This window comes from Hippocampus comes, unplaced genomic scaffold (genome assembly GCF_001891065.2).
Source record: "Hippocampus comes isolate QL1 unplaced genomic scaffold, H_comes_QL1_v1.1 scaffold322, whole genome shotgun sequence".
Lineage (NCBI taxonomy): Eukaryota > Metazoa > Chordata > Actinopteri > Syngnathiformes > Syngnathidae > Hippocampus > Hippocampus comes.
This window is the reverse complement of record NW_017805137.1, coordinates 2,107,239-2,135,134: the sequence shown is the minus strand read 5'-3', so window position 1 is coordinate 2,135,134 and position 27,896 is coordinate 2,107,239. Positions and strand designations below refer to the sequence as shown.

Genomic DNA, 27,896 nt, shown 5'->3' with positions numbered 1-27,896 from the left:
GTGGTTGTGTGTGTGTGTGTGTGTGTGTGTGTGTGTGTGTGTGTGTGTGTGTGTAAGGAAAAAATATTTTCGAAAAAAACCTAAAGAAAATAGTATTATTCGTAGGAAAAACAAGTCATTTTTTGAGAAAAAAAATGTCATCTAGTCATAAGAACAGTCCTTTGTTTCAGAGAAAAAGTACAATTTTTTTTTAGATGAAATTTGCATATTGACAAGTGAAAAGGTCATATTCTCGAGAGGGTGGGCATATTATACACGAGTGCATTGTTCACGGGATTTTATGGTAAGTAGAGTAGCTAGAATACCTGTAGACAAATGCAAATGTATTGTGTTCCTACTTCCACTATAACATAAATGAAGACACACATGTTGTACCTCTATGTCTGGATGTGTTTGTTCCATATGCTTTTCTTTACAGATGTAGTCATATCCCGAGGATCGTCAAGGCACTGAATATATGCTTTTCTTTACAGATGTAGTCATATCCCGAGGATCGTCAAGGCACTGTGAATATATGAAGCTATTAAAAATTGCCACTGCACTGCTACCAGCATGGCTAAAAGCTTCACCGGCTAACCTGTCGGCTCTCACTTTTCTTTCAGTTCAAGACACAGTATGTCAAGAGGGTGATCCAAATCAATGTGACGTTCAACGAGTCGGTGTTCCTGCTCAACGGGAGCCAGGTGATGACAAGGGAGGAGATGATCCCTGTGCCGGGTGCTGTCAATGGGGTCAACGCATTGGGCCTGGTGGTCTTTTCCATGTGCTTTGGGTTGATCATCGGGAAAATGGGGGAAGAGGGACAGCCCCTGAGGGACCTCTTTGACTGTCTCAACGAGGCCATCATGAGGCTGGTGGCCATCATCATGTGGTATGTCAAAAAAACTATCCAATGTCACATAACTGTTTTGAAATGTATTATTTACTAAAATTCTGGATCTTTCTTTATCCATCTACTGTATGCCAGCAAGGAATATGTCTCAGGGACAACAATTAAATACTCTTTCACTGGATGGCACATGTAGGTCTGTCACAATTAAAAAAAAAAAAATCTGGATGATACATTTTCCCATAAACTATAGATAAACAATAGTATGGTGGTCTCTCTGTCAGTTTTGTCATTCGAAACAGGTATATGGTGTAAAAAGAGCACCGTATACGATAGGTGTTAGCCAAATGCTGGTTCGCATGAGCGCAAAAAAAAAAAAATCTGGATGATACATTTTCCCATAAACTATAGATAAACAATAGTATGGTGGTCTCTCTGTCAGTTTTGTCATTCGAAACAGGTATATGGTGTAAAAAGAGCACCGTATACGATAGGTGTTAGCCAAATGCTGGTTCGCATGAGCGCTACTGGTTATTATTATCGATGTGCCTTAGTCAAAGCATGAGATAACAAGTACGTGCGCGATACATTGGAACAGTTGTACTGAACCGTTTTTCAAAAGCCATTTCACTGTTAGTGTGTGTGTGTGTGTATGTATGCATGCAATTGTGAGTGCTGACTCATACAGTGGCGTACAAGTTGAGAGACAGCAGAGGGAAGGAGCATCGCGATGAATGATAATGAAACAGGGTAAACAAACATGCATGCAAATGACCGTTTATCAAGTCACCGACATTAAAAAACAAGAGAGTTGCTGTTGGTGGAAACGCAAGTAATTATGAAGCTGATGGAAGACAGAAAATCCATAGCACCTTTTTTGGATCAGGTATGCCCCCATCGGTATCCTGTTCCTGATCGCGGGTAAAATTGTGGAGATGGACGACATCTCATCAATGGGCGGCCAGCTGGGTATGTACACAATCACCGTCATCTGTGGCCTGCTCATCCACGCTATCGTGGTCCTGCCCACGCTCTACTTTGTGGTCACCCGAAAGAACCCCTTCATCTTCATCTTGGGGCTGCTCCAGGCCCTTGTCACGGCTCTTGGAACATCCTCCAGGTTTGGTGACCATTCGTTCACTGTTAACAGGGTCAAGGTATGCGCTAATGTGCTCATTTTTACCGTAGCTCTGCCACGCTGCCCATCACGTTCAAGTGCCTTGAGGAAAACAACAAAATAGACAAGCGTGTAACCCGCTTTGTACTCCCTGTGGGTGCCACTATCAACATGGACGGCACCGCCTTGTATGAAGCGCTGGCGGCCATCTTTATCGCTCAGGTGAACAACTTTGACCTCAACTTTGGGCAGATTCTCACCATCAGGTAAGTGCCCGCACACACTGTACCATTTCTATACTGCTAAGACAATAGACCAGCAGTTCTCCAACTATTCACACTAAGTTTCACCTAAAAAAATAATTAGCTCTCCAAGTGCCACCATCATGACCAATATTATAACACAGGAGCGTAGTTGTAGTGTTCATTAAAAATGAGACAAAGGTTTTATTTCTGAAATGTACGTATATTTAATAATATTGCAAACCCTGTAACTTTATTAACAATTTGAACATTATCACTGCTCTATTGCATTATCACAAATATACTGTAGGTACCAGAGGCAGGCAATTTATAAAATTTTGCCGATCCGTCGTGTTTTTCCATATTCTGTCAGCAGCCTGGCCACTCGTCAGTTGGTCACTCTGTCATGTTACTGTATATTAACCGCGCTTACGTCATCGCTTACATCAGTAAATTTCATGAGTCTGCCTGTCCGTCAGTCAGTCAGCCAGTCCATCTATCGTCAGTCCGCCAGATCTAAAAAAAAAAAAAAACCCAAAACACTTCTTCGTACAACAGAGAGAAACTACAATGTGATTAAAATGGTAATTTCAGTGCACTAACAGGGTATCTACAAAGTCCATCATACTGTGCCCAAAAGTTTTATACACACATACACTCGCATAAATTTCAATGGTATTTTATCCGATTAGCGACGATTACACTGATGGACGAAAACTCACTTCCGTCAGTGCTTATTCCGTGACTTTTTTTTAAGCTTCCCGTCTTTCGTCAGTTATCAGCAAAAGGGGCGTCTGTCCGATGGAATTCCCACCTCTGCTTGGTACATTAAAAAAAAAATGCCCTGAATTAATTAAATTACAGTTTATTTCACATAAATGTTTAATAAAAAATATACAGAATTCAAAGTCTAAAAACAAATGAGTAAATGCAAATGCCTTGCTCCAAATAGTTAAATATAACTGAACTGAACTTGGGGCAGTGATTTTTTTTTTTTTTTTTTTTGAATAGAGCACGAGAGGAACCTGTGCCCCAAATTTTGAGGATCACTGTTAGATGACTTGTCATTAAAAACACTTATCCAGCATTATAAAGTGCTTTGATGTGGATTCTTTCAATTTCAGAGGCTCAAGTCTATGACTTTTGTGACGCTATTCACTGCTGTGCATGCATGCTTGGAGGTCATTTTGAGTTAATGTGGGTCAAACAGATGACCATAAAAATGCCTGCATTTATTTTCCTGCAGCATCACAGCCACAGCAGCCAGCATCGGAGCAGCTGGAATCCCCCAGGCAGGGCTGGTCACCATGGTGATAGTGCTCACGTCTGTGGGCCTACCCACTGATGACATCACACTCATCATCGCCGTTGATTGGTTCTTGTGAGTACTTCCTGTACCAAGTGGTCAAGATTTATACTTTCACACAGAGATCCTGCAAAACTGGCAGCGTTTGCAGACATTATTAAGGACCCTTCTCAAACTACCTCCCAAAGCAGAAAACTTCTGGGCCAGCTTTGACCTCCATTAAATGTCAGGTGCTGTTTGTACAAACAGACTAAAAAAAAAAAATCAGCTTTTACATGTAGTGTAGACGAGCTTGTTATACTACCTCCAAAGATTGACAAATTACCAGGTCCCACAATTCCATTTTAGATGCCGTTTAGAAAAAACAGATACAGTATGAAAAAAAAATGTTTCAAAGGTGCTTCTGTCGATCCCTCGAAAGACTTTTAAAAGGGCTTCTAATACTACCTCCAAAGGCAAAAATTCAGCCATTCAAAAGTCAACTCCAGCCTCATCAATCCGTCCAAGGTACCGTTGGTACAAAACGGTGGCATGGGAAATTGGAGGAATAATTAGTGCTTTTTCAGGCAGCTTCAAAGGGGCTTGCAGGGTATTTCTTTCATAACATTTTGACTTCGCATGTTATCGGTTTCGGGTTTCAGCATAGCTGTTTGAGGGTAATACAGATGGTCTCAGCGATTTGATGATGAGAACAATATGTGTGAAAACAATGCCTCTCTTTCAATGTTTTGTTACGCAAATGCTTTCTTCATATGCGTCCTATTTGCGCTTACCACAGGGACCGACTGCGTACTGTGACCAACGTTCTGGGAGACTCCATCGGGGCTGGTATCGTGGAGCATCTATCTCGTCACGAGTTAGCCCAAGACCCAGAGGAGGCCCACTTGGCGGCAGCGGAGGAAGTGGACAAGAAGCCCTACCGACTCATCTGCCAGGAAAACTTAAATGAGAGGCCCATCATAGACAGTGAGACAAAAATGTAGTCCATTTTTGTTGCTTTAATTCGGTTGATCTTTTTTTTTTTTTTTTTTTACAATGTCAAAATCTTCCATTATCAGAATCTGACGCTTCATCCAAAACGATCAAAGGGTGTCAGTCAGGGCTCTGGCGTCATCTTGTGGCTTGAGTTTTTCAGCCAGTTGTTGAAGATAGGTTCCACAGAAACAGTCCAAACCTGAATTCTTGAAAATGGCACACTATCCCATGTTATCTATATTATTTGTCTACCAAGAGAAAAAAAAATGCTGTATTCTTGCTTTATTGATTGTAAATGACAAAAGGGGAGTTTTGTTTCACATTTATTGCAATACATTTAAGAAGTTGTGTATAGTGTATTCCATGATATGTTTTTTTTAGGTTTGCCTGATGGGAATGTTTGGGAAACCTTGTTGTAGAGGATTGTTTTATGTAGATAGATAAATGTGTACGTTAACTGTAGTCAAATTGCAAAAGGTTACTTGAGGATTATTCTGTTATAAATCCAGTTACCAAATTCTATGTTAAAATGTGATGACAAAAGTGGAGTTTTGTTTCACATTTATTGCAATACATTTAAGAAGTTGTGTATAGTGTATTCCATGATATGTTTTTTTTAGGTTTGCCTGATGGGAGTGTTTGGGAAACCTTGTTGTAGAGGATCGTTTTATGTTGAGAGATAAATGTTTATGTTAACTGTAGTCAAATTGCAAAAGGTTACTTGAGGATTATTCTGTTATAAATCCAGTTACCAAATTCTATGTTAAAATGTGATGTAAAGAGCCAAATTATTGGGTTAGTTCATTTGTTTACAGTCATTGCTGTCACGTCCACAGGACGCACAGTGTTTGTAACTGTACGTTGTATCATGGTTTCTTAAAATAAAGGGGGAAAAATACTCATGTGGTGTTAATGTGTAAAGTGGACTCCTGCTTTCTCTCCAAACCTTTCAGCCCATGCGCTGTCCTTCGAATGAGCTCATTACTTACTGATCCTGTCTCCAAACCACACAACACTATCCTACTTTCCTTTGACTTAACTGGTCCTCGTCTCAGAAGTCTTTTTCAACCCTAACACTTTCCTCCATCCGCTCCATCGTCAGCACTCCCCATTTCTCTGTACGTTCGAGTCCAAGTTGAACTACTTGTAACCTAACCATTCCACTGGACTACATTTCATTCGCACACCTGTACTGTGTATGACAGAAAATTTACTCCAATTTTAAAATGACATATATTGTATTATATTTTATCTTTTATAGAGATAACAATGCTAAGTTTTGAATGCCACTGTCTGGGTTATTAACAGTATTTTAAACACATTTGGAGAATTTAAGCTGCGTCTAATTCAGGCCCAGTGTCATTTGTAGCCCGGCCTCAGTCTTATTATGTGGCCTGTGCCATATACAGTGAGACCGTGGTTTTCGTATGCCCCAACTTTTCATACAATTCTCTTTTTATGTATTTTTTTTTCTCCCAACAAAATTGAGTCCCAATCTTCATAAATCTGCTCGGTTTTCTTCTGATCCAAACCAAACTCATCTTTAAAAATTTACGAACTCTGACAAAACCACAAAAATGGTTAGGTTCGCAAACTTTTGCTGCTCAGTGAGATATGACTGAATTCACAGCTTAGATGCACAATAAACTTTTTACCAGTGGAGGGTGCTAAAATACTACAGTATTAACGTGGTTATCGGGACCAGTACTTCCATCCAGCCATCCATCATCCAAACCGTTTATCCTTCATTGTCTTAAATGTCAATAAAAGTTTTAAAAAGGGGTTAATGTTTGTTCACCCATTTCATTAGTCGTTTGTTTTTTTCCACATGATGTAAGAAACAGATATGAATAAAAGTATTACCGGTACTTTTATTAATACTTTTGGGTGTCTAGAATGGATTAATTGAATTTGTTATTTCCAACCGAAAATATTGCATTGCTTTTGTACACTTTACTCTTAGACTTTTCTTAAACCGATAAATCACAAAAGTCATGGTTTTGCTGCACTAAAATGAACAATTTACAGGGTCGGCATCATTTACCCACATGGTATGGCTGGATGGCGGCGAGGCAGGAGAGGATAAGATAATAGTAACGATAATATTAATACACCCTTTGAAAGTGCACAGTGAACGAGTGGTTAGCAGATCCGTCCCATAGCTCTGAGGTTGGGTTTGCCTGGATTTTCTCAGGTACTGCGATCCCCTTCCACATTCCAAAAACATGCTTCCTATAGGCGAAGTGAAGACGAAACTGTGTCACCCTATGTGGGCATAAGGATTTACATAAATCCAGTCATCACAGTGAAAGTTTTAATTGTGTCAAGTGCCCTTTGTTTAATACTTAATCAAAATGATTTATTCAAATCAGTATAGCATAGCTTTCTTTCAAGGCGTTTACAAATACACTGTAAATAAAATGTTGGGTGAACTTAAAATTTCAAGTCAACACACTTCGGTAGCATTTTAACTTGGGCAATTGAAAGGATGTTTTAAGTGTTACTGTTGTGAAAATTGTCTTTCCTGCATTTCACAACAAAGGAATAAGTGGTTACAGAATGGCTGTCACTTTAATTGAACCCACATTTAAGTAAAAAACAACTTGCTTGCTTTGTCGCTCTAACCAACGTTGTTGCCATTAATGACAGTAATTTATATTTATTTATTTTTTCCAGATTAACTACGTGCTCTAACCATCGTTTTGAAACCAATGTACAGTCTAGGTATTATAAAGAGAGATTTGTGCTTCCGTAGAATGTCTTTGTTATACCAAATAAAAAGTTGTGAGGTGGCAAACTACGCTTGTTAGACGAGAGACCAAAAGCGACATCTTTTGACAGTGACATTTGTTGACATTTGAGGTGGATTTATTCTATTCAATCCAGAAAATGGAACTCTATTCGAAGTGTGGCGTCATAAGGATGCTCGTGTGCTCGTAACGTTGTCTTAGAGCGCCCTCTTGCGCACCGCGGGCGTGGTGTCGCGTGGCATTTCGTTTTGGCGCCGATGGAGGGAGTCACTCGTGAGATCGTTGCTCAAGTCAGACGGCGGCACTTCCGGTCGGCATTTTGTTCTACGAGAGGAGGAGAGCCTCTTTCGGCCGATCGCAACAAATCGTCACATTTCTCCTTTTTACGCTCGGGGGAAAAAACAAGTGGCTCGCGCTCGTTGCACGCGTCAACCGCGACGCCGAAGAAAGGACGTAAGCCTCGCCGAAAAACGTGGAAATAATTTGGCCGCGAGTTGTGTGACGGAAGAAGGACCGAAGCGAGCCCGACCCCGGATTATTGTTGATAGCTAGCGAGCTAGCAACCTAGCTCGAGCGGGGCTAGCTCTGCGAGCCAATCCGAGTTTCTTCTGGAGGAGAAGAAAGGGGGAGCTAGAGACACGGACACAAATCCAGCGAAAACATTCCCCTCCCTTTGGGCGCCACATCTGAAGGTAAATACACTCACCTTTGTGCAGTCCCGTTTCTAATCAATTTCGCACTTATTAAGCAAACTGAGGTGTTCGGGGCGGGGGGGCACACGGCGTCGTTAATCGCTGACCGGGAAGGGAACGGATGCTAGCGGGGCTAGCCGCGCCAGCTAGCTAGGTGTGTTTTCACTCTTGCCCAGGCACGGCCTCGAAGCTGGATGTCACTCGTCGAAGCCCGCGGACCAGTTCCCACAGCGAACGTCAACAGCCTCGCCGTTTCCCCTCGAAATTCGGTTTAGCACCTCACTTTTTAGCGTCGTCGTTTCGCTTCCTTACTCCGTCCTCGACTGCAGCGCTTAATATTATGCTAACTTCATAACATTCAAAGCTAGCCAGCGTTAGCCGAACCAACCGAGGAAGCCACCGAGTTGTGGGAGAAAACCGACCCGCGGATTGAGCTCTTTTGCACCGCTTTAGTTACCGCGGTTAGCTCGGGGGCTTCTAGTTTTAGTCAACAACTTTGAGAAAGTAATGACTTGATGTTATGGTTTGATGACAATTACCAATTTGGCGTTATCGTTTCATCGTGTTAGTAGTAGTATTTTTACGTTTGTGGTCTGGCGATGTTGACGATAGCCACCATTCACGGCGCATCTGCTCTCCTTTGTGCCGCCTCCCTCCCTCCTTGTCTGCCTGTCAGTCTCCCAGCTGTCATCTTTAGCCCACACGTCCTGCTCGGTATGGGAGAACCCCACAGACGTGCTACTACGAGCTTATGTTTACAACACCTCCCCTACCCTCATTCTTCGTTTGCTTGTTTTCTAACTCCTGCCTTTTCCCGAGCTTCGTCTCGGGAATAGCCAACAGCAGCACTGGTGTTGTTTGTCAAACTTGTTGCATTTTATTGCAAGTCGTTTAGACATTCGCGAAAACGTTACCTTTCGGGTTCGTAGACCAGTATAGCAGAAGCTTACAGGTCGAAGGAAGTACTGTTCGATTTCTTCAATTTTTTTTCACAGGAAATTGCATTAATCAATTCCGTGGCCCAACTATCACGTCTAAGATCTAAGGAAAGGTACACTGACGTGTTTTACATCATTCTTAAATGGCATACAAGTGTAAAAACAATTGATTAGGTACTATTTAGTAAAAGAAAATTAAACGGAATAACCCCTTTATGCGATGCATTCACTGAAGTTGACTTGATGCTGTTTAGCATTCTTAAAAAGGGACAGTATGTAAAAATGTGTCGATTTTTTTTTCACTGTTCATTACTTCAGAACCCCACTATTAATTTCAATAATATGCAAAAAAATGTTCTATCACATCAACATATATTTTTTTTAATGTAATTGTCGTGAAGTAATTGCCAATTACATTACATCGTGCGCGCCTGCTGACTGGAGGCTGCCATGTTTCACCGCCGTCTTTGTGCTATGGATACCAAAAGGAGACAAAGTTAGTGAATACTGCGCCTCACAATTATGACAACAGCATATATAGCAAAAGCCATGCACTTACCCCGTCACTTGAAGGAATACTACAAATACTTTGGGATGATATTATGTTTGCACCTCTGCTGAAGGAATTGGTGGTTGGCTTGCCAAGTGTGGTCTTGCTGAGGCACCATAATGCACGTACAGTACTTGTAAATGCACGCTCTTTGAGCTGAGGTCGTTGCATTTTGTTAAGTCATCAATAGATGGCACTAAAGTCCACACACCGTACCTTTAACTGTCCTACAAGTGTTGGACAAAGTTAGTGAAACAGTACTGAAAAGTCAGAACCGCTGCCAGAGACCAGCCTTAACGGGGGCACATGAAATGCATGTGGGGGGATTATTATTAATACCCAACAGACAGCACTTACTTTGCTCCATTTATTTGGATATAGATATAGATGTTTCGCAATTCTAGTCAATAGTATAGAATGGCGCCTTTGCGACAACCACTGGCAAGTATTATCATAAGGAACATTAACAATACATATACATAGACACCTTATACGCAGCCGTATTGATTGTGAAGCTATTTGTGAAGATGCCTTGTTGACTTGGCACTTGGAGATGTATTATCAAGCAAGAACTCACTGAATTAATACCGTACCATTGCTTTTGATTGCATTGTGTGATTAAAACTAAATTTTACAAATATTAAATATTATTTGCCGATTTTATGGTGAGTACAATGAACTCATCCAATATGGCCTATGCGCTGACATTTCACAGTTGTCTGCAGCAGAAATTAAAAGAAAAATGGGGGGAGGGGTCAATCTTCATTTTAGATGTGTTTGTGGTTTCCGTGATTTCTTTTATGAAATGGGTTCAAATAGCTCTTTAGTTGCCGTCACGTACATAGATGTCACTCCTCACTTGGCACAGTGTGACGTGCCATGATAGTCTACAAGCGGAATGTCGGAAACTAACTGTCGCCAAATGTCCAAAAACTGCGATCAGTAGTCATCCAAATGTATGTGGACATCTCTACTTATGTTCACATCAGCCTCTGAAACTATATCAGAATTATCACGCTAGTATTACAGATTTTAGAGCATTTCCCTTTCCATAGAGGCGCTCCCTACAAAGTTTGTCACTTAATGAGAGAAGCGCTTTTCCATAAAATACAAAAAATTGGTGATATTTTCAGAGGTTGATGAGGGCATGAAGTACAGATATCCACATACATTCTGTTGTCAAATTGATTGCAGTTTTCTGACATATTAAGCTACGCAAGTTTTTTTACGCTTATGTTGCGTTTTAAACTGCCGCCCCAAGTGCTGGTATACTGCAGTGTACTTTGCTCTCGTTACTTACAAATATGTGCATATTTTACAGACATATCTTGGCGCATTACATAATGCTATAAAAAAACTTGCAGATTCACTTTGAAAAATGTGCACGATTCTCTCACACAAACATTTACATATTTTGTCACACTTGAGCTTATTCTGATTTTCAATCAGCCTCTCATTGGCTGTTGCTGACTGGTCATTCAGTCAAACAAAAATCGCAATACTGTTTCTTTACGTTTTTAATGTCTTAAGTGATACACAAAACTGGCTACTATGATATAAGAATAATAACAACTATTATCATAAAACAAGTTTATTTTTAGAAATCCGTGCCTCAAATGGGGTGGGGAAGGTTGGGGGGCATGCCCTCTATGACAGGGGTCCCCAACCGCCGGTCCGCGGGCTCATAAACAAAACGCTGAAGCCCGCAAATTGAGTAAAAAAGCTGCTTGGAGATCGCAAATGACGGCGGGCGGCCTTAAAAGTACGTTCGAAACAACTGGATCAAAGTTATGGCTGAATACTCTGAGATCGCCACAATAGCACTGTTGCTATTTCCGACATCCTACCTGTGTGAAGTGGGGAGTTTCTGCAGCAACGGCGACTAAAACAAAATTACGAAGTAGACTGGACATAAACCACACACTTGAGGTGTCATTGTCTCCTATTACCCCGAGATGGGACTGTCTGATTGCAGAAAATCAAGCTCGGGGCTGTGGTGAGTCGTCATTTTCATGCACTTTGAATTTGCGTTGTATCGTATTTTGAAGGCATTAAACATTACCAGAGCGATAAGAGTGTTGCGACCAGATTAGACGCTACTTGTGTTTATTATTATATTTCGAAAACACCACAGTTTTCATGCAGCTCATACCATATTATTTTGTTGTATTAATTCGCCACACCTTAAATGCCGGTCCCTGAAAATATTGTCTGACTTTAACCGGTCCGTGGGGCAAAAAAGGTTGGGGACCCCTGCTCTATGACCCACCCGTGGTGATGGGTCTGTGTATAGTAAAACTAAATGAAAAACCAATCAGCCCTCGATTATGTGGAGCATTTAACCCTTGTTAACTGGAAGCAAGTTAAGTGCTTTTTTTACTTTAACTGTCATGCAAGTGTCAAAATAAGTTGAACGCTGTATAATAAAACCAAAAGAAAATTAAGAACCTCAAATAAGGAGGGACCCACTGCATGCCTTTAAAGGTGAACTAATTTATTAAACATACAACGCATTTCACCTCTCAGGGCCTCATAAATTAATAATCCTTTAATTAATTATGCATTAGTCTACTATTTAAGGATGTCAGCTTCATTTATTGCACTGTTATACCTTCTGTCAAGTGTAAAAAAAAAATTTAACACTTTTAACTGTCATACAAGTGCAGGAAAAAAAGATCCACGCTTTATATTTTTAATAATTTATTTTTTCAAAGTAAGAAATAATCATCGCTTAATTATCCGTAGGTGGAATGTTTCAAGGAAAAGTTCATGTACTGGGGTCCTCGGTTTACAGTGCACCTGAAACTTTTTTTACATGATTATACATGCCTTACAACTGTTTTTCATACAAATATTTAATTTAATTGCGACTTGACTCTGTTAGCGCCCCCCCCCAAAAAAAATCGCAATTGTGATTTAATATGCAATTTTTAATTTATTTTTTTTTTCAAGGGCCTCTACCCATATATATTTTTTAGCAAACACAAGTAATAAATGCTGTTTGCTGAATGCAAAGCTTGTTGATGATTCACAAACGTGGTGTCATGACACAAATTTGTCACCTCTAGTTCTTTTTGGGGAATAGACAGTCCATACCACCCCACCCTCTCCCAATCATCCAGGAACTGTTCCATCAATCAGCCCAAAAAGCTTAATTACGAAATGGACTGACATATGTGAAAACAAAAGACGTTTTTATAAGTCTTTCCACAGGGTTGTGCAAAATTGCAAAGAGCCACGATACAGGTAGATTTGGATTACTGTTTAGGGATTTAATGGCTAGAGGGAAGAAGCTGTTTAAGTGTCTGCTGGATTTGGTGCACATGGATTGGTAGCGCCTGCCTGAGGGGAGTAGCTGGAAAAGGTGATGGGCAGGGTGCAGGGGGGTCCAGCAGGATTTTCCGTGCCCTTGTCTTGGTTCTTGTGGTGTGCAAGTCCTCAAGAGTGGGTAGGGCGGTGCCAATGAGCAGCCCCAAACCAAACCGTGATGGAAGAACACAGGATTGATTCAATGACTGCCGTGTAGAACTGTCGTAGCACCTCCTGTGGCAGGCCATGCTTCCTCAACAGCCTCAGGAAGTACATCCTCTGCTGGGCCTTTTTCAGGATGGAGTTGGTGTTGACCTCCCACTTCATGTCCTGGGAGACTGTGATTCCCAGGAACTTGAAGGTCTCGACAGTTGACGTAGGGCAGTTGGATAGTGTAAGGGGCAGCTGTGGTGAAGGATGTTTCCTGAAGTCCACGATCATCTCTACCGTCTTGAGCGTGTTCAGCTTTAGGTGTCCGCTGCACCAGAGCTCCAGCTGCTCCACTTCTTGTCGGTATGCAGACTCGGCGCCGTCTTTGATGAGGCCGATGACTGTGGTGTCGTCTGCGAACTTTATGAGTTTAACGGCTGGGTGTGTTGAGGTGCAATCGTTCGTGTAGAGGGAGAAGAGCAGTGGAGAGAGGACGCATCCCTGTGGGGCTCCAGTGCTAGTGGTACATATTTTAGTAACATGACCTATAATTTCACTTGAGATTGACTTTGTGGATTACGTGACCTTAAAATGTTGTCTTTAACATGAATGTTTCCGAGGTGTATTTTTGTTTTGTTTTGCAGTAATCAGTTATCCACACCCTCAGACTTTGAATAAATCTTGGGTGATTATTCACTGTATATTCAACTTTCATTGCATATTCAACTTTCAATGAAGTGGATTTGAAATTCTTGTTGAATTCCTTTTTCAACAATACTCACTTTGTGAAGATTGACCCCATTGTTTCTGATCTATAAGAGCTCAAAGGAAGGTGCCCGTGCCCCTTTTTGCCCAAAACGTCAAAATTCCACAGGCTGTAGCTCCCAAAGTCTTGATCTGATTGACCTAAAATTTGTGATTTGGTGTTGTACCATCATTATCAACAAGTACACCAAGTTTCATGAGAATCTAAATCTGCTTGATCAGACTCACTGGGTGATGTGCCATGGAATGAATGACCCTGCATTGTTCTTCTCCTGACATGCAATCATAGACATTCATATACAGTTGCAATGAGAAATTAACATACACTAAAAGACTCACCCCTATTTTCTTCACTATCTTTACATGATACCAGACTATTTTTTTTCTTGCTTTAGGTCAGTTAGAATTACCAAAATAATTTTCAGTTGCTACATGCCAGTGATAATGAGAGAATGTTTATTGTTAGACATTAGTTTTTTCAAAGGCAGTAATTAATATACAGGAAGATACAATTACTTTAAACAATAGGGGAACCCTCAGATAATGTTGGTTCTATCTGTGTGCAGTGTAAAGGAAAGGGGCAAGGGACACTACAGACAGGCTGCTCTCTAGCTGGCTGTAGGCTACAAAGTACAAGCTGCGTATGATCTGTGTTTGTTACATTTCCATGTAAACCGTCCAATCACAATCAAGGGCTGATCGGAACGGCACTATTTCCACCAATTTTAATCCTATGTAATTAGATTTATATGGTTGGATGTAAGGTTCACAATGTTGGGTTAAAGTGCATTGTTTTTTTTTCTTTTGTTTGTTTTTTGTTTTTTTTTTTAAAACAGGTCTAGGAGGATTTGTTTTCATCTGAAATGTCACTGTGTCCACCTGCAGCGGCACAGCATTCTTTGACAAGGTACGGTGATCGTTGCAGATGTGAATTCATCATCCTTGTGGTTATTGAGAATGAAAACAAATTGCTTCATTTTGGGTAAAGCGTTTCTGAGCAGGCTGAAGGCAAATACTGCATGTTTTCATGTGCTGTGCAAAATACTGCACTTCTCATCTTGGCATCACGCAAGAGAACAGTAACAATGAAACTGTTTGGATAAGATTGCCACTTTTTTCTCAATTTAACTGTGAATTTACTTGTGGGGCTCAAGGACTTTTAAAGAGTATATTGCAGGATGAGATGCACATAATATGTAATTGAGTATCAAGTACATATTCATCAGAATGAATTTGTACTTGACGGCATATGTACAGGATCATCAGTTTCAAAAGCAGAGAGCAAATATGAAAAAAAATGACAATGGCAAATTGGAATGGCAAAGATTTTTTTCAACCAATTACACAGTCACCCGCTCTGCAAATTATCATTGCCACAACCTCCTGTGGTTACCCAGTCACCATCCTGAGTGTGACAGTAACAATACAAAGAATCGACACGAAAGACTTTACCTTCTAGTCTTCATTTTAGTGGTGATGAATGAAAGTGATTGGTAGCACAGATGGGTTTTTTTTTTCATTATTTTGTGACATACAAATTGTACAAACATACAAGTGTAACCCTTCCGCTAGATAGTCATATTAGTGTGTAAAAACAACAAAACATTTAATCTCCACTTAATTGCCTAAGGATGTGAATGAACAAATCACTGTTACTATTAACAATGTCAATACAATAAAACATGTAGTCTTGACTTAAATGAGGAATCGTGATTTCTGTCGAATATGTACGTCACACATTTTATTTTTTAAACAATAGCCACACAAGTATAAAAGTTAACCTTTGAATAAACAACAAATGTAAGCGACACATTATGGCTTTCATTTACCTCACATAACTTGTGTCGATTCTGTTCTCACAATCTTTTCTTGACACCTCTTAAGTTGCTTCTGCTTAGCTCTGACTGTTAGTGTTGCCAAAAACCACAGAAAAGTGCAGACTTATTCCTTTGATTAGTCATACAACTGTAGACGTTCCGCGTTACGGTACTTATGTGATTCTCAGTAAATCGGACCCAAAGTCCTATTTAATTTCCTCCCTCAGGTGTCAGGAGATGTGAGGACGGGTGTCGTCCATCGGCCCCCCCGATCTACCTGTGTTTCAACACACTCCCCCCCACCCTCACCTCAAGCATGAATGGGGATATGCCTCATGTTCCCATCACCACTCTCGCTGGGATCGCTAGCCTGACAGACTGTAAGCAGCGCCTTCTGTTTCCTGCATCAGCACACAGTACAGTTGATCAATTTCCGTTGGATGAGTACTGGACATCTTATTTCTCCGTCTGTCATTCCAGTGTTGAACCAGCTACCCCTTCCCTCCCCCCTCCCGGCTACCACCACTAAGAGCCTCCTGTACAATGGGAGGATCGCAGAGGAGGTTACCTGCTTACTGGGCTGCCGGGATGAGAATCTAGCCTCGCAGCTTGCTCATGGCCTCAACCAGGTCTCCACAGAACACATGTAAGAGGCCTTAAAAGAGGTTGTGTGCATGCGTGCGTGCGTGCGTGCGTGCGTGCGTGCGTGCGTGCGTGCGTGTGTGTGTGTGTGCGTACATTATATAGCCTGCCCTCAAAATAATTTTAGTTATATCCAGCCATCCATCCATCCACCCACCCAAATCCATCTATCCATGCATCCTTTACAGCACAGGTTTCAAAGTCAAGACCCGGGGGCCAGGTCCGGCCCGCCACGTCATTTTATGTGGCCCGCAAAAGCAAATTGTGTGTGTCAACTTGCTAAAATCTGTACAGAAATGTCAAATTGTCATGTGTAATAAATAACATTGAGATTTTGCTACCCTGTTTACACTCGCTTGAACAATAATTGAACAAACTATTGTAATCAACTTGACTGATTTCAAAACTAGTAATCTATTAATTAGTTTTGTACAAGTAATCATTTTGTGGTTTCACTGTCATAACGGCCCTCCGAGGGAAGACGTAACTCCAAATTTGCCCTCAACTAAAATGAATTTGAAACCCCTGGGAAAAGTTGTTCTTATAGTCTGTTCAGTACGGTATATTTTTCATAGGAATGTGGGGGGGGGGGGAGCGGATTGCCTGGAGAAAACCCATGCAAGCACTGGAAGAACACTAGCCCAGACTTGAACCCAAATCCTCTCAACTGTGAGCCAGCTAACTGCTGAGCCAGCTAACCACTATTCCACCGAGCTACCTTCTAAGCAATTTTAATTTGATGCTGAAGCATCAAATTAAAACATCCCTAATAAGCATTGGAATTAAAGGTGACAGCTGAATGAGTTCACACTGTTTTTATTTGTATTACTCAAAAAAAAAAACAACGTAAGTAATGGTGGCACAGTGGATGTCTGGTTAGCGCGTCGTCCTCACAGTGCAGAGGTCATGGATTCAAATCGGGCCTGCGGCCTTGTGTTGAGTTTGCATGTCGTGCCCATGCCTGCATGGGTTTTCCACGGGTATTCCAGTTTCCACCAACATTCCTAAAACAAATATGGTAGGTTGAAGACTCTAAAATGTTCTTAAATGTGAGCCAGACTGAAAGTGGTCAAACCATTTGTTTTGTGTTCTTGCAGAGAGCTAAAGGACAACCTGGGGAGCGATGAGCCCGAGGGAGATGCACCACTGCTGCTACAGACCATGCTGGCCAGAAACCCAGGCATCTTCAGGGAAAAAAGTATTCCCCTCAACACCATATCACTTTTCAATGGAATTGAAGCACAATGTTCAACGTCTGAATGATTTCCCCTCCTTCCTTGAACAGATGTTATGCAGCAGCCGATGGTACAGCAGTACAAGATCACCCAAAATTCCATGCATAGTCCGGCCCAGTCGGCAAACTTTCAGCCGGCAGCAATTTCTCCCAATCCTTCAAGGTAGATTAGAACACAAAAGTATCTCATCAACCACTTGAAAGGGAACACCAACCATCAAAGTGAAACATAATAAATTCACAATTCGATTTGTTTGGACTTTAAAATGGAGGGGGGTGTGGAGGGCCATGATTGATATTTTCAGAATCATTCCTCCCAGAGTCTAGACCAGTGGTTCTCAACCTGGGTTCGATCGAACCCTAAGGGTTCGGTGAATAGGTCTCAGGGGTTCGACGGAGCCTCTGCCTTGGAGGTTAAGACACATCCAACTCAACATGTCACTTAGTTATGACACGCCCACTGCAGATGATCACATAACGGCGCTTGTCCAAACAGTGCTGCGGGAAATTTAGTTCGCTCAGTTGTCAAGGTGTGACTGTCGTGATAATATATCGTGTGATTTATTTTTTTATTTTTTAAGTTTTTTTAATAGATGCTAACGATGTGGAGCAAAAAAAAAAATGAAAGTGGTCGGACGAATATGTACAACATGGATTCACATGCATCACGGAACATGATGGGACTCAGCGTCCTCCCTGCATGATTTGTTATGCCAACTTGTGCAACTCTAGTCTCGCAACTGAAACTGAAATATGTATACTATATTCCCTTTAATTCTCTTGCTCATATTTGCCCTGTGTTCCTCTTCCGTTATAGCCGTTTCGTGCCCCCCCAGACAGGCTCTGGTAGTCGATACTTGGGCCAGCAAAACAGTCCGGTTCCTAGTCCCTACACGCCCCAGAGCCCCGCCCCTGGTTACATCCAGCAGTACCCCCACCAACAACCACCCAGCTACAACCAACATCAACAGATACAGCAAGGTGAGTCTTCCATCACTTTTATCACATTTTATCAACCATAAGTTCCTCCAATTCTTTGTGATTTAAGGAATATCCCTCACCGCCGTTTCATATTCGCAGTCGTTAGCCATTTTTAAGAATGCATTATAAATGAATGTTTGGAAATGAAGGCAGGGTAACGTGATGCCAACTTTGCGAGCAGTACAGTAAAAGCCTAACAAGGCATTTTCCATGTCATGATTGGTTTGACTTTTATTTTGCAGCTGGCATGCACTCTGCCCAGTGCTGGCCCGAACGGTGCTGGCAGCGTGTTACCGTAATACATAGTATGAAAATCCGTTGTGGTTTGTGACTTGACTGACTTATTTGTGCCTGAAAACATGACATGCGGCACTGCACCTTCCTCATCTGAAGAAAGATATCTCTCTGTGGGCCGATTTGTTCATCTTGGGTCCAAATGATGCGGCTTATTGATTTCAGCCCCAAAGCTAGAGGCATTTTGTTGAAGCATGCTCAATACTAATTGATGATTTCACAGGGTAATACTTGAGGATTTTACAACTCAATAATATGATGTGTTTGCCTTCTCAAAGTGTCTGTGGCCAGTCCGATGGTTCCGGGAAGTGTCCGAAACATCCACGAAGGCAAGGTATCAGGGCAAATGGCCAACGTCGCCAACCACCACTCAGACAGGCACGGCACTGAAGACTACTTGAACATTGTGCACCGGCTGGGCAGTGAGGTACAACCAACTGTTAAAATAAAATTTTCAGTCCCAGTAGATATTTGTGAATGACCAGAAGGAAAAAGTACTGTATTTTCAAGACTATAAGCCGCTACTATTTTCCCCACTCTTTGAACCCTGTGTGGCTTTTAATGTGATGCGGTTCATTTATTAATTTTTACTGACAAGCTTCAATCCGTCAGTAGATTTACCCGAAGTCTCGTCACATCTGATGATTGAAATTAACAAACACGTCACAGTGGAGTAATGAAACTGTCAGTTTGCCCTCCTAACTGAGTATTCACCAGCCATTTGCGGTTGCGCATACGTGTTGGTGGAGCGGGCTACCTGAAGGGAGAAATGCGGAAGTCTGTATGCGTAGCGAGAGCAACTGAGAGCAAAAAGAAGAATCTTGAGTTGAGTCATATGAGCATAGGGAACAAGGGTCCTAAATAACAGCCACCTTTGCAGTGTTGTTTGTTTGGTGACTGGCCCCAGCATTGCTGGTAATGGACAACAGGACAGCAAGTCCGGCCATGGAGCGACATCCCCTCACTGACTGAGAAAGGTTCTGGGATGCAACTGTGTAACTAGCTCCGTTTGGTGTGTGTTGTTTTTTTTTTGGGGGGGGGGGTGTCTATTGTTGTTTTAAAAGGATAAATCTTTTTTTTTAATCCTTCTTTGTGACCTTTTTCTTTGTCGATTTCCAATTTTATAACATGGAGACTCGTGACTATTAATACGAAGCGGCCTATGTATGTACAAATTTATTTTTATGGCTTCATTTAGCTGTCGTGACTTTTAATCAAATGCGTTTTATAGGCCGGAAATTTCTGTATTAGATCGGTGGTGGGGAGCCGTTTTTCTTGTATGGACCATTTAACTTCTTATGAATTCATACATGAAATGATGTATTTTTATTATAAAATATGATGAGCATTTGTGGTTAGATGTGTTTGTGTCTTACAGAGGGATTTTTTTTTCTGACGAAACACCTTTGACCAACTGAAGATCGGTCTCTATTAGAGGGGATGGCTGCAATTTGAGGACATTTGTTGATTACTGAAATGAAGCGAGTACCAAGTGGCTTTTCGGGGGATAAAGTCCGAGTTGTACAAAATCATTTTGTGTCACTTTATTGAGTCACCCCCACTGGAAAAATCTTGTTTATCCCTCTAGATCAGTGGTTCTTAACCTTGTTAAAGGTACCGAACCCAACCAGTTTATATGCACATTCACCGAACCCTTCATTATTGAAAAATAAAAATATATCATAAAAGGCTTTTATTAAAAACTGAAAAAAGTAAATACAATTAGTAGAGGTATAAAGTATACGTTTTTTTAATTGTGCACAAAACGAACCAGCCAGTGATGTCCAAGCGGGCGTGTCATAACTAATTGACATGTTCAGTCGGGTGTGTCTTAACCTACATGGTAGAGGCTCTGTCGAACCCCTGAGACTGATTTACCCAACCCCTAGGCTTCGATCGAACCCAGGTTAAGAGCCACTGCTCTAGATTGGACTGTAATTGAATGATCCTTGTGCAAAGCCATTGTTTGTCAAATGTTGCTCGATGTGGATCTAAATACATTCTGGGGAAGTAGCCTCGAAATGGGTTTGATGTCGGCAACACCAGGATCTAAGTAATGCCCAGTTTTGGGCGGAGAAACTTTCTCTGGAGGCAGCTAATGTAAACTTACCCCATCGTTATGTAGTAGTGGTTCGGAAGTGTTGAATGGCTTGTTCACAGACATTGTCTGAAATAGGTAGGTAGAAAAACATTGCCTTGGTTAAATTACACATTTGGTGCGTGGGAACTCAGTCCTGACACTAAACTATTTCGTATACAAACCTTTTTAAATCTCCCTTATGTGTGTTTTATTCAGGAGGGTGACTCTGCCTTGAGAAATCCGTCATTCCCTCTGAGGTCGCCGCATTCTGGCTTCTCTCCAGCAGCGGGTGAAGGGACACCCAAACGTAATGAATTGTTTTCTTGAAAACCAACATTGCACTCAGATGGGATTCACATGTTTATTGAGTTGGCATGGGGTTCACTCTGTTTTTAATTTTGTCCCACCGCCTTACAGCGGGTTCTCGTCCTCCGCTGATTCTGCAGTCGCCACCACCATATGCGCCATCACCGAGGGAGGGGGGACTCGACCAGAAACAGCAGCTCCAGCAGCGCAAGAAAATTCCCACTGTGAAAGAAGAGAAAGACATGTACGACATTGTCAGCTCGCCAAACAAGGACTCCACCAAACTCACGCTCAAGTTGTCCCGGGTCAAGTCGAATGAGTCTGATCCAGCGGGTAGGCAAACACACACTTAGTCTGAACAATATTTAATAAATTAGCACACTAATCGATGCCTGTTCCATCAGGTGACACCATGCCAGGCATGGACCACAACTCAGACAATATGGAGGCGGAACTGGGCTTCCAGCAGGTTCCTGTTCTCCAGCAGAACCTGGGAGCTCGTCATCAACAGGCCCCCCAGCAGGCCGGGGGTGCTCTTGGTCTCCAGCCTCCTAGTTCCCCCTATGACGAGGTGGAGCTTGACGCGCTGGCTGAAATCGAGCGGATAGAGCGAGAGGCGGCAAGCGAGAAGTGTTCAAAGGAAGTCCAAGATAAGGGTAAATAGGGGATCATGATTTTGATTTTATTGTTTTTAAGCAGAAGCATATAATCTATAATGTTGGGTTTATTAATTTTTTTCTTTTTAAACAGACAAGCCGCTGAAGAAGAGGAGGCAAGACTCATTTCCCTTGGAGCCAGGTGCCGGGGGACCCGGTGGTCCCACCGGAGCACCAGGAAGCGGACCTGCAGGAGGGGGCAGTGCTGGCAAACTGACCCCGCAAGAGGCCACGGCAGCAGGGAACGGTGCCAGTCGACCTCCCCTCATGGTGAGCATCGACCTCCAGCAGGCAGGGAGAGCTGACGGCCAGCTTGACCCCTGTCTGGCTGCCCCTGTCCCAGCCCTAGAAGCCCAACGCTGGCCCGAAGAACCGGGTAGCGGGCTCGCCGTCGTAGAAGGTTATGACACCGCCTTGCGTTTGAAACCGGATGGACGACCAGAGGTCATCAAGAACAGGGTTGATAAACATGACGGCAGAGGAGACAGTCGGGAAGCGGCCAAACCCAGACAAGATGACAAGTCTTCAGACAGGCGTGTGGAGATGCCCAAGTCGTCGGGCCGAGGGGAACACGGACGGGACAGGGAGAGGGAATCTGACAAAGATAGGATGCATCGAAGCGAAACCGGCAACACCCGTTTGAGAAGTGACCGAGATAGGTCTGGCTTTCGGGTGTCCTCTGCCGGAGAGCCTGGTCGTAGCAGCCATAGGCAAGACGGTCTTAAGCCCGCTGTCGCTCCCTCCGGCGCTAAGTTTCCGGATTCTTTCCCCGCTCACCTCCTGGGAGGACAAAGTGGCGCACTGAAGAACTTCCAGATCCCTAAGGTGATCTGGATCGACCCAAACAGCAATAACTTCCAACCATTCAGTTGTCACTGCCTGCAGTCTCACTGAATCATGCCACCGTTCTCTCTTGTTTTCACATTAGTCTTCCCATTTTCAATTGTTTGGTTTGTATTGAGGTTTATTTTGAACACATTAATCCGCCTAAACCATTTTTAAAGTAGGTGTTTTGTCTTGTTTATAAATTAAGCATCCCCTGTATAGTTATGAGCAATAAGACACAAATCTTAAAAAATACTCCACTGTAGTTTCTCAGATGTTTTCCAAGCACGGGTGGACAACCGATGGCCCATGGGCCACACTTGACTTTTTCCAATCTCTACTTTTTGTCATAACACTAATGTTGGACTGGAGTATTTCTTTAAGCATTTGTTACTAGAACTATACTGAAAACTAACATCAGAGCTCCTTAGTTCATCAGTGTGCACCATTGACACTAGAGCTGTGCAATATGGACAAAATTTTATTTCCTCATATCTTTTGCACCTTGATAACAATATATAGTTATAAGAGCCATAAATCATATTTTTCCTTAAAATTGCATTTAATTGATGGAATTGTCTCTGATCTTTTCTGTTTATTTATACAATCCATGGTTTATTTAGACCATACTATTAACTAAATAAAAGATAAATGAAAATTTAAAAAAACACAACTATCCAATGACCAAATATATACCATTAAAAATGGCTGGTCGTACAACCACTTTTCAAGGATTGCAGTAAAGTGCAAAGAATTCAAATAAATTCCGCACAGTGCTTCTAGTAGCATTTAAGTATCTCTTCAAAGTATTACTTGGCAGAGGAAAAGAAATGACAGGATTCCCTCAGTAGTGACAAGGTAAATCTGAGGATATAAACGACAGATGATTATAAGGTACCAAAGACGTTTTATATTACATCAACAATGTATTTCAATATATTGCACGGCTCTTAATTTACACTGTGCCATTTCATATTTTTATATTCTGAATCCAAAACTGAGCATTTGTTTTTAACTTTAAATGGCAGACCAACACTGTAGAGCATCCCTAACTGCTTTCTCTTCTTTCAGATCAAACACGACAAGTATTGTGATGTTCCAACCGAAAGTCATGTGTGGGGCCAGCCAAAAGTGAAACTGGAGCGGCTGGGTCTGGTGCAGGACTTTGAGAAGAGGCCCAAGCCTGTTGTGGTCTTGAAAAAGCTCTCGGTTGACCAGATCCAAAGAATCATTCGTCACAGCAAATCCGGAAAGAACCGGTTTTCCTCTGGAAAATGTGGCAAAAGTATCTACCACTACTAATATAGAAATTGGTCCTATGTTGTCGTCCTATATTGCATCTAATGAGATCTTGTCTTCTGTTTTAGGCGGCATGGACCCAGCTGTTTTGAAGGAACTGCCCCCAGAGTTGCTTGCGGAGATTGAGTCGACCATGCCCCTCTGCGAACGAGTCAAGATGAACAAGAGGAAACGGAGTACGATCAACGACAAGCCCAAATATGCGGAGGTCAGCTCGGATGACGATGCAAACGGCGAATGTAAGTTGAACATTTGTATTCTTGTGCTTTGAAAGCATAGTCGCTGTTTGTCAAAGCACTTATAGAGAATTGCTCGATGTCCTCAAATTGTCGCTGCCCCTCTTTTAGACTTCTACCCGAATTAGTCTGCAGGAACGCCTTCCCTTTAAGGAGAAAATTGTGCATTTTTTACAGACAATTCAAAACAGTAACCAGTTGTCTTCCGTATAAATAAAAAAAAAAAGATAAGGAATGACTCTAGACCTAACATCCACTTCGTACACTTTGGTTGAAATCACTCCGTTCTGGAGGGGGGCACTTCTGTCTCGTGCAAAGGAGTCAAGGCTCACCCTGCTCCTCTGTACTGTAGCACTAAAGTTGAGTGTGCTCATTCTTTTCTATGGAACATTTTATCGAAGGCATTTTCTCTTGGTATTGAATTATCGACCAGCCCTCTCCACGTGTGTGCGTCTCTGTCTGTCTCTTATTGCCACTCTGTTCGCTGCCTGCCCTATAAAACAAAATATAACAAAATTAAGATTGCTGATCAATTTGACAAGATATTTGTAGTTTTGGATTATTTGGTGACTCTGTGACCTATAAAATGTCATTAAATGGAGAAAAACAATATTTTTCCCCACTCAGCTGAAAACCACCTGTTCGGCCCCGATTTCCGATCGTATGATTGGATCGGGACACCCCTTGTCTAAGGTACATGTTCTTGAATATCCATAGCCGGACGGAAGCGCCAGCGTCGAGACAAAGATAGGACATGGGACTTTGAGGAAAGAGAGCGACGGGTCTCAGGCGAACATCGGAAAAGTGGTCTCAAAGAAGGCCGGCGAGGCTTGGGTAGCCGTTACCGGGACTCCTCCGAAGATGATTCACCGCCTCCCAGCATGAGCGATGGTCTGTTTTCCCATGTGTCACGTTTTTTCCCCTCTTTTGGCTTGGCTTTTTTTTGTCTTTGTTTAATGAGACCAAATAACAATTCTCCTTGCTCAGTTGCCCGGAAATTAAAAATGAAGGAGAAGCAGAAGAAGCGGAAAGCGTACGAACCTAAGCTCACGCAAGAGGAGCTGATGGACTCGTCCACATTCAAGAGGTTTTTAACCAGCATAGACAACATCCTGGAGAACCTGGAGGATGTTGATTTCACCAACATGGGTAAAGTATCAGAGCTTCCTATGTCAATGTGACTGAGAACCTCCTCTTTAATTTGCACTCACTAAGTGAGTTGTGTCCAGCAGCAGATGATGATGAGATACCTCAGGAATTGCTACTTGGGAAACACCAATTAAACGAGCTGGGCAGCGAATCAGCCAAAATCAAAGCCATGGGCATCACCGGCCGGGTAATCATATCTTTAGTTCATTTGAGATACTTTTGTTGGTGAATCATAGTATTATATTTATCCGTTTTTTTCCCCCCCTCTTCATTTAGATCCCATCAGACAAGCTAGTGAAGCTGCTCAACATACTAGAAAAGAATATCCAGGATGGAGCCAAGCTCTCCACCATGATCAACCACGTGAGTCCCCACATCCTAGACTTCCTTTGTACTGTATAGCCTCAAATTGGGCCCCACACGAATAGATAACCCAGTTAGTTGCTGGGGGCCCCAAATAGATAGACAAGAAAGAAAATAACAGCTGGTTTAAGTTAGGACTGCACAGAGATGGCTAAAATGATCATCACAATTACTTTGAGCAATATTGGTATCCCAATCATTAATCACAATTATTCATCATGTTAGAAAACATCTGTGTTTTTGTTGCCCAACTTTTATATGTATCTGTAAACAGTTTTCTATTCAACATAAAACTTAAAAACAAATGAATTACCACTTTTGAAGAGTGATCATTTTAAAAAAGCGTATTTACTAAAGAATTTAAAATTGACGAATGACTAACAGAATAGATGTATGATTATTTTCTTTAAAGTCACTTGCCCTAAATCCAAAGCAAGTCCTTACAACAGATGTTGATCCCTTTCACTTGCTTTTTTTTTTGGAGACAGCTTAATGAAACTTTAACCATATTCTTGCCCCCCCGGTGGTTGGCTGACTACTGTTTGAGATAACGCTTGATTCGATATGCAGCAGAGCCTCCATTTTAAATGTAAATATCGCAGATGATCAGGTTAGTTTGTCATGTTTAATTTGGTGACTGCCAAAGTTGTGATCACAATTAAAATTTGAATAATTGTAAAGCCTTAAGGGTAGTTTTTATGCTTTGTTTTGAGCCTTTCCTAAATTGGCTTGTTTTGGGGGAGTGGTCATGTATCATGCAAATGCGACACTGCTCACCCTGCCCCCTCGACTGCGAGGCCCAATTTGAGTATGAATTTCATTACTGTACCATGATGACCTGGGGCAGAGCAAGGTGTGGCTATTTTTTGAGCCCCCCATACTGAAACATTTTGTGAACTGTTTAGCATTAGTGAGATCGCAATAAAGATAGCATCAATTTAGGGTTTACTTGTGGACACAGCACTTCTTTACCAAGCTGCCCACTTCCACTTGTGTGCTCTGATCTGTCTACTGCACGTGGTACATGCAGTGAACAAACCTCGAAATTCAAACTGTTGTCAACTAATCAAGAAGATGACAGTTGTGGACTCAGAATGCTAAAATGCACATTGGCATGGACTTACAGCTGTGCAACACGTTCAAACTGGAATAGACATGTCCCGGCCTGTCTGTCTAAATCTAAGCAGCTCCGCTTCCAACTACACTGAATTATTGATACATTGATTTGAAAGACTTCCTTTGAATTAAACATCGCCTTCAAATAAACGCCTGATACTGTCTGCAGCTCAGTAAACAACTGCTTTTGAGGACACAATTTACACATTTGACTCATTATTTATGAGGTTTAAAAAAAATTGATCTCCATTTGTAATGTCAGGACCATGACGCAGAGGATGAGGAGAGATTGTGGAGAGACCTCATCATGGAGCGAGTGACCAAGTCGGCCGACGCCTGTCTCACAGCCCTCAACATCATGACGTCTGCGCACATGCCGAAGGCCGTCTACATTGAGGACGTCATAGAGCGGGTGCTGCAATACACCAAGTTCCATCTACAGAACACGCTCTACCCACAGTACGACCCCGTCTACAGGGTGGACCCGCACGGCGGTGAGGATTGAACAGTCATCTGATAACAATGCCATTTAATGTTGCCCTCTGGCGAGAGCAATTGTCATGTCATGTCTGTCTAGCCATCTCTCTATCTATCTATCTACAGTGAAACTCCTCTAGAACGAAACCTACATGGGCGAAAATACCCCCTAATGTGAAAAAATCTTCATGCATTAACACCATTCCCATTCTACTGCCCCCCATACGACGAAAACCCCCCTGTTGCGTTATATGAAATCATTTTCTCTGCTCCAGCCTCGCAAAGACATTCACTACAACGAAGTCTAATCCAACAGCGACCTCTACTGCTTCGTTCGGAAATGGCAACAGCAACCACCACACTGGTTTACATAGTGAACAATGTTTATTTCGGTCACAGCTGCGAGTTTCCTGAACGCAACATACTCATAGCTGCTCTGCCATTGGCTTACTGAGCATCATCCTGGCCTCCGATTGGCCAAGAGGGACCTCACTGTCTATGTGTGTAGATACTGAAGCTAGATCCGTAGCATCCGATGAGCTGCTCAGAGTAAATTGCTTATGGCTCGACGGACATTCAAATAAACGAACGTTTCCTCGTATTACAAGTAAAGCATTTTCCTCGAAATTGCTTTACTTGTTATCATGCTAAAAACCTTACGCTAACTGGAGCGCTAATGAGAGAGAAGCGCGCCAGTTAGCGTAAGGTTTTTAGCCTTCGAGCGCTAACTATGGCCAACGAGGACTACGAAGCATCCTGTGGCTGGCTTATAAGTTCATTGCATGACATCAGCTGAGC

General features: G+C 42.2%; 2 protein-coding genes across 3 annotated transcripts in view; both read left to right on the top strand.

Annotated features, from left to right (window-relative positions):
• Nucleotides 1–4,982, top strand: part of slc1a3a (solute carrier family 1 member 3a) — a 20,574-nt gene extending 15,592 nt beyond the window's left edge. For both annotated transcript variants that reach the window (XM_019867089.1, XM_019867088.1), the window contains exons 9-10: nt 3,435–3,569; nt 4,273–4,982. In XM_019867089.1, coding sequence (XP_019722648.1) covers nt 3,435–3,569; nt 4,273–4,477 — 340 coding nt within the window. In that variant the 3' untranslated portion in view covers nt 4,478–4,982. The remainder of the gene's footprint in view (nt 1–3,434; nt 3,570–4,272) is intronic.
• Nucleotides 4,983–7,519: 2,537 nt separating this feature from the next.
• Nucleotides 7,520–27,896, top strand: part of nipbla (NIPBL cohesin loading factor a) — a 39,459-nt gene continuing 19,082 nt past the window's right edge. Inside the window, exons 1-19 of the mRNA XM_019867020.1 lie at nt 7,520–7,911; nt 14,460–14,530; nt 15,668–15,820; nt 15,921–16,086; nt 17,180–17,280; nt 17,368–17,479; nt 18,134–18,297; nt 18,870–19,018; nt 20,888–20,978; nt 21,089–21,310; nt 21,382–21,633; nt 21,728–22,458; nt 23,530–23,743; nt 23,826–23,996; nt 24,711–24,884; nt 24,981–25,142; nt 25,226–25,329; nt 25,419–25,505; nt 26,884–27,115. Coding sequence (XP_019722579.1) covers nt 15,757–15,820; nt 15,921–16,086; nt 17,180–17,280; nt 17,368–17,479; nt 18,134–18,297; nt 18,870–19,018; nt 20,888–20,978; nt 21,089–21,310; nt 21,382–21,633; nt 21,728–22,458; nt 23,530–23,743; nt 23,826–23,996; nt 24,711–24,884; nt 24,981–25,142; nt 25,226–25,329; nt 25,419–25,505; nt 26,884–27,115 — 3,196 coding nt within the window. The 5' untranslated portion in view covers nt 7,520–7,911; nt 14,460–14,530; nt 15,668–15,756. The remainder of the gene's footprint in view (nt 7,912–14,459; nt 14,531–15,667; nt 15,821–15,920; nt 16,087–17,179; nt 17,281–17,367; nt 17,480–18,133; nt 18,298–18,869; nt 19,019–20,887; nt 20,979–21,088; nt 21,311–21,381; nt 21,634–21,727; nt 22,459–23,529; nt 23,744–23,825; nt 23,997–24,710; nt 24,885–24,980; nt 25,143–25,225; nt 25,330–25,418; nt 25,506–26,883; nt 27,116–27,896) is intronic.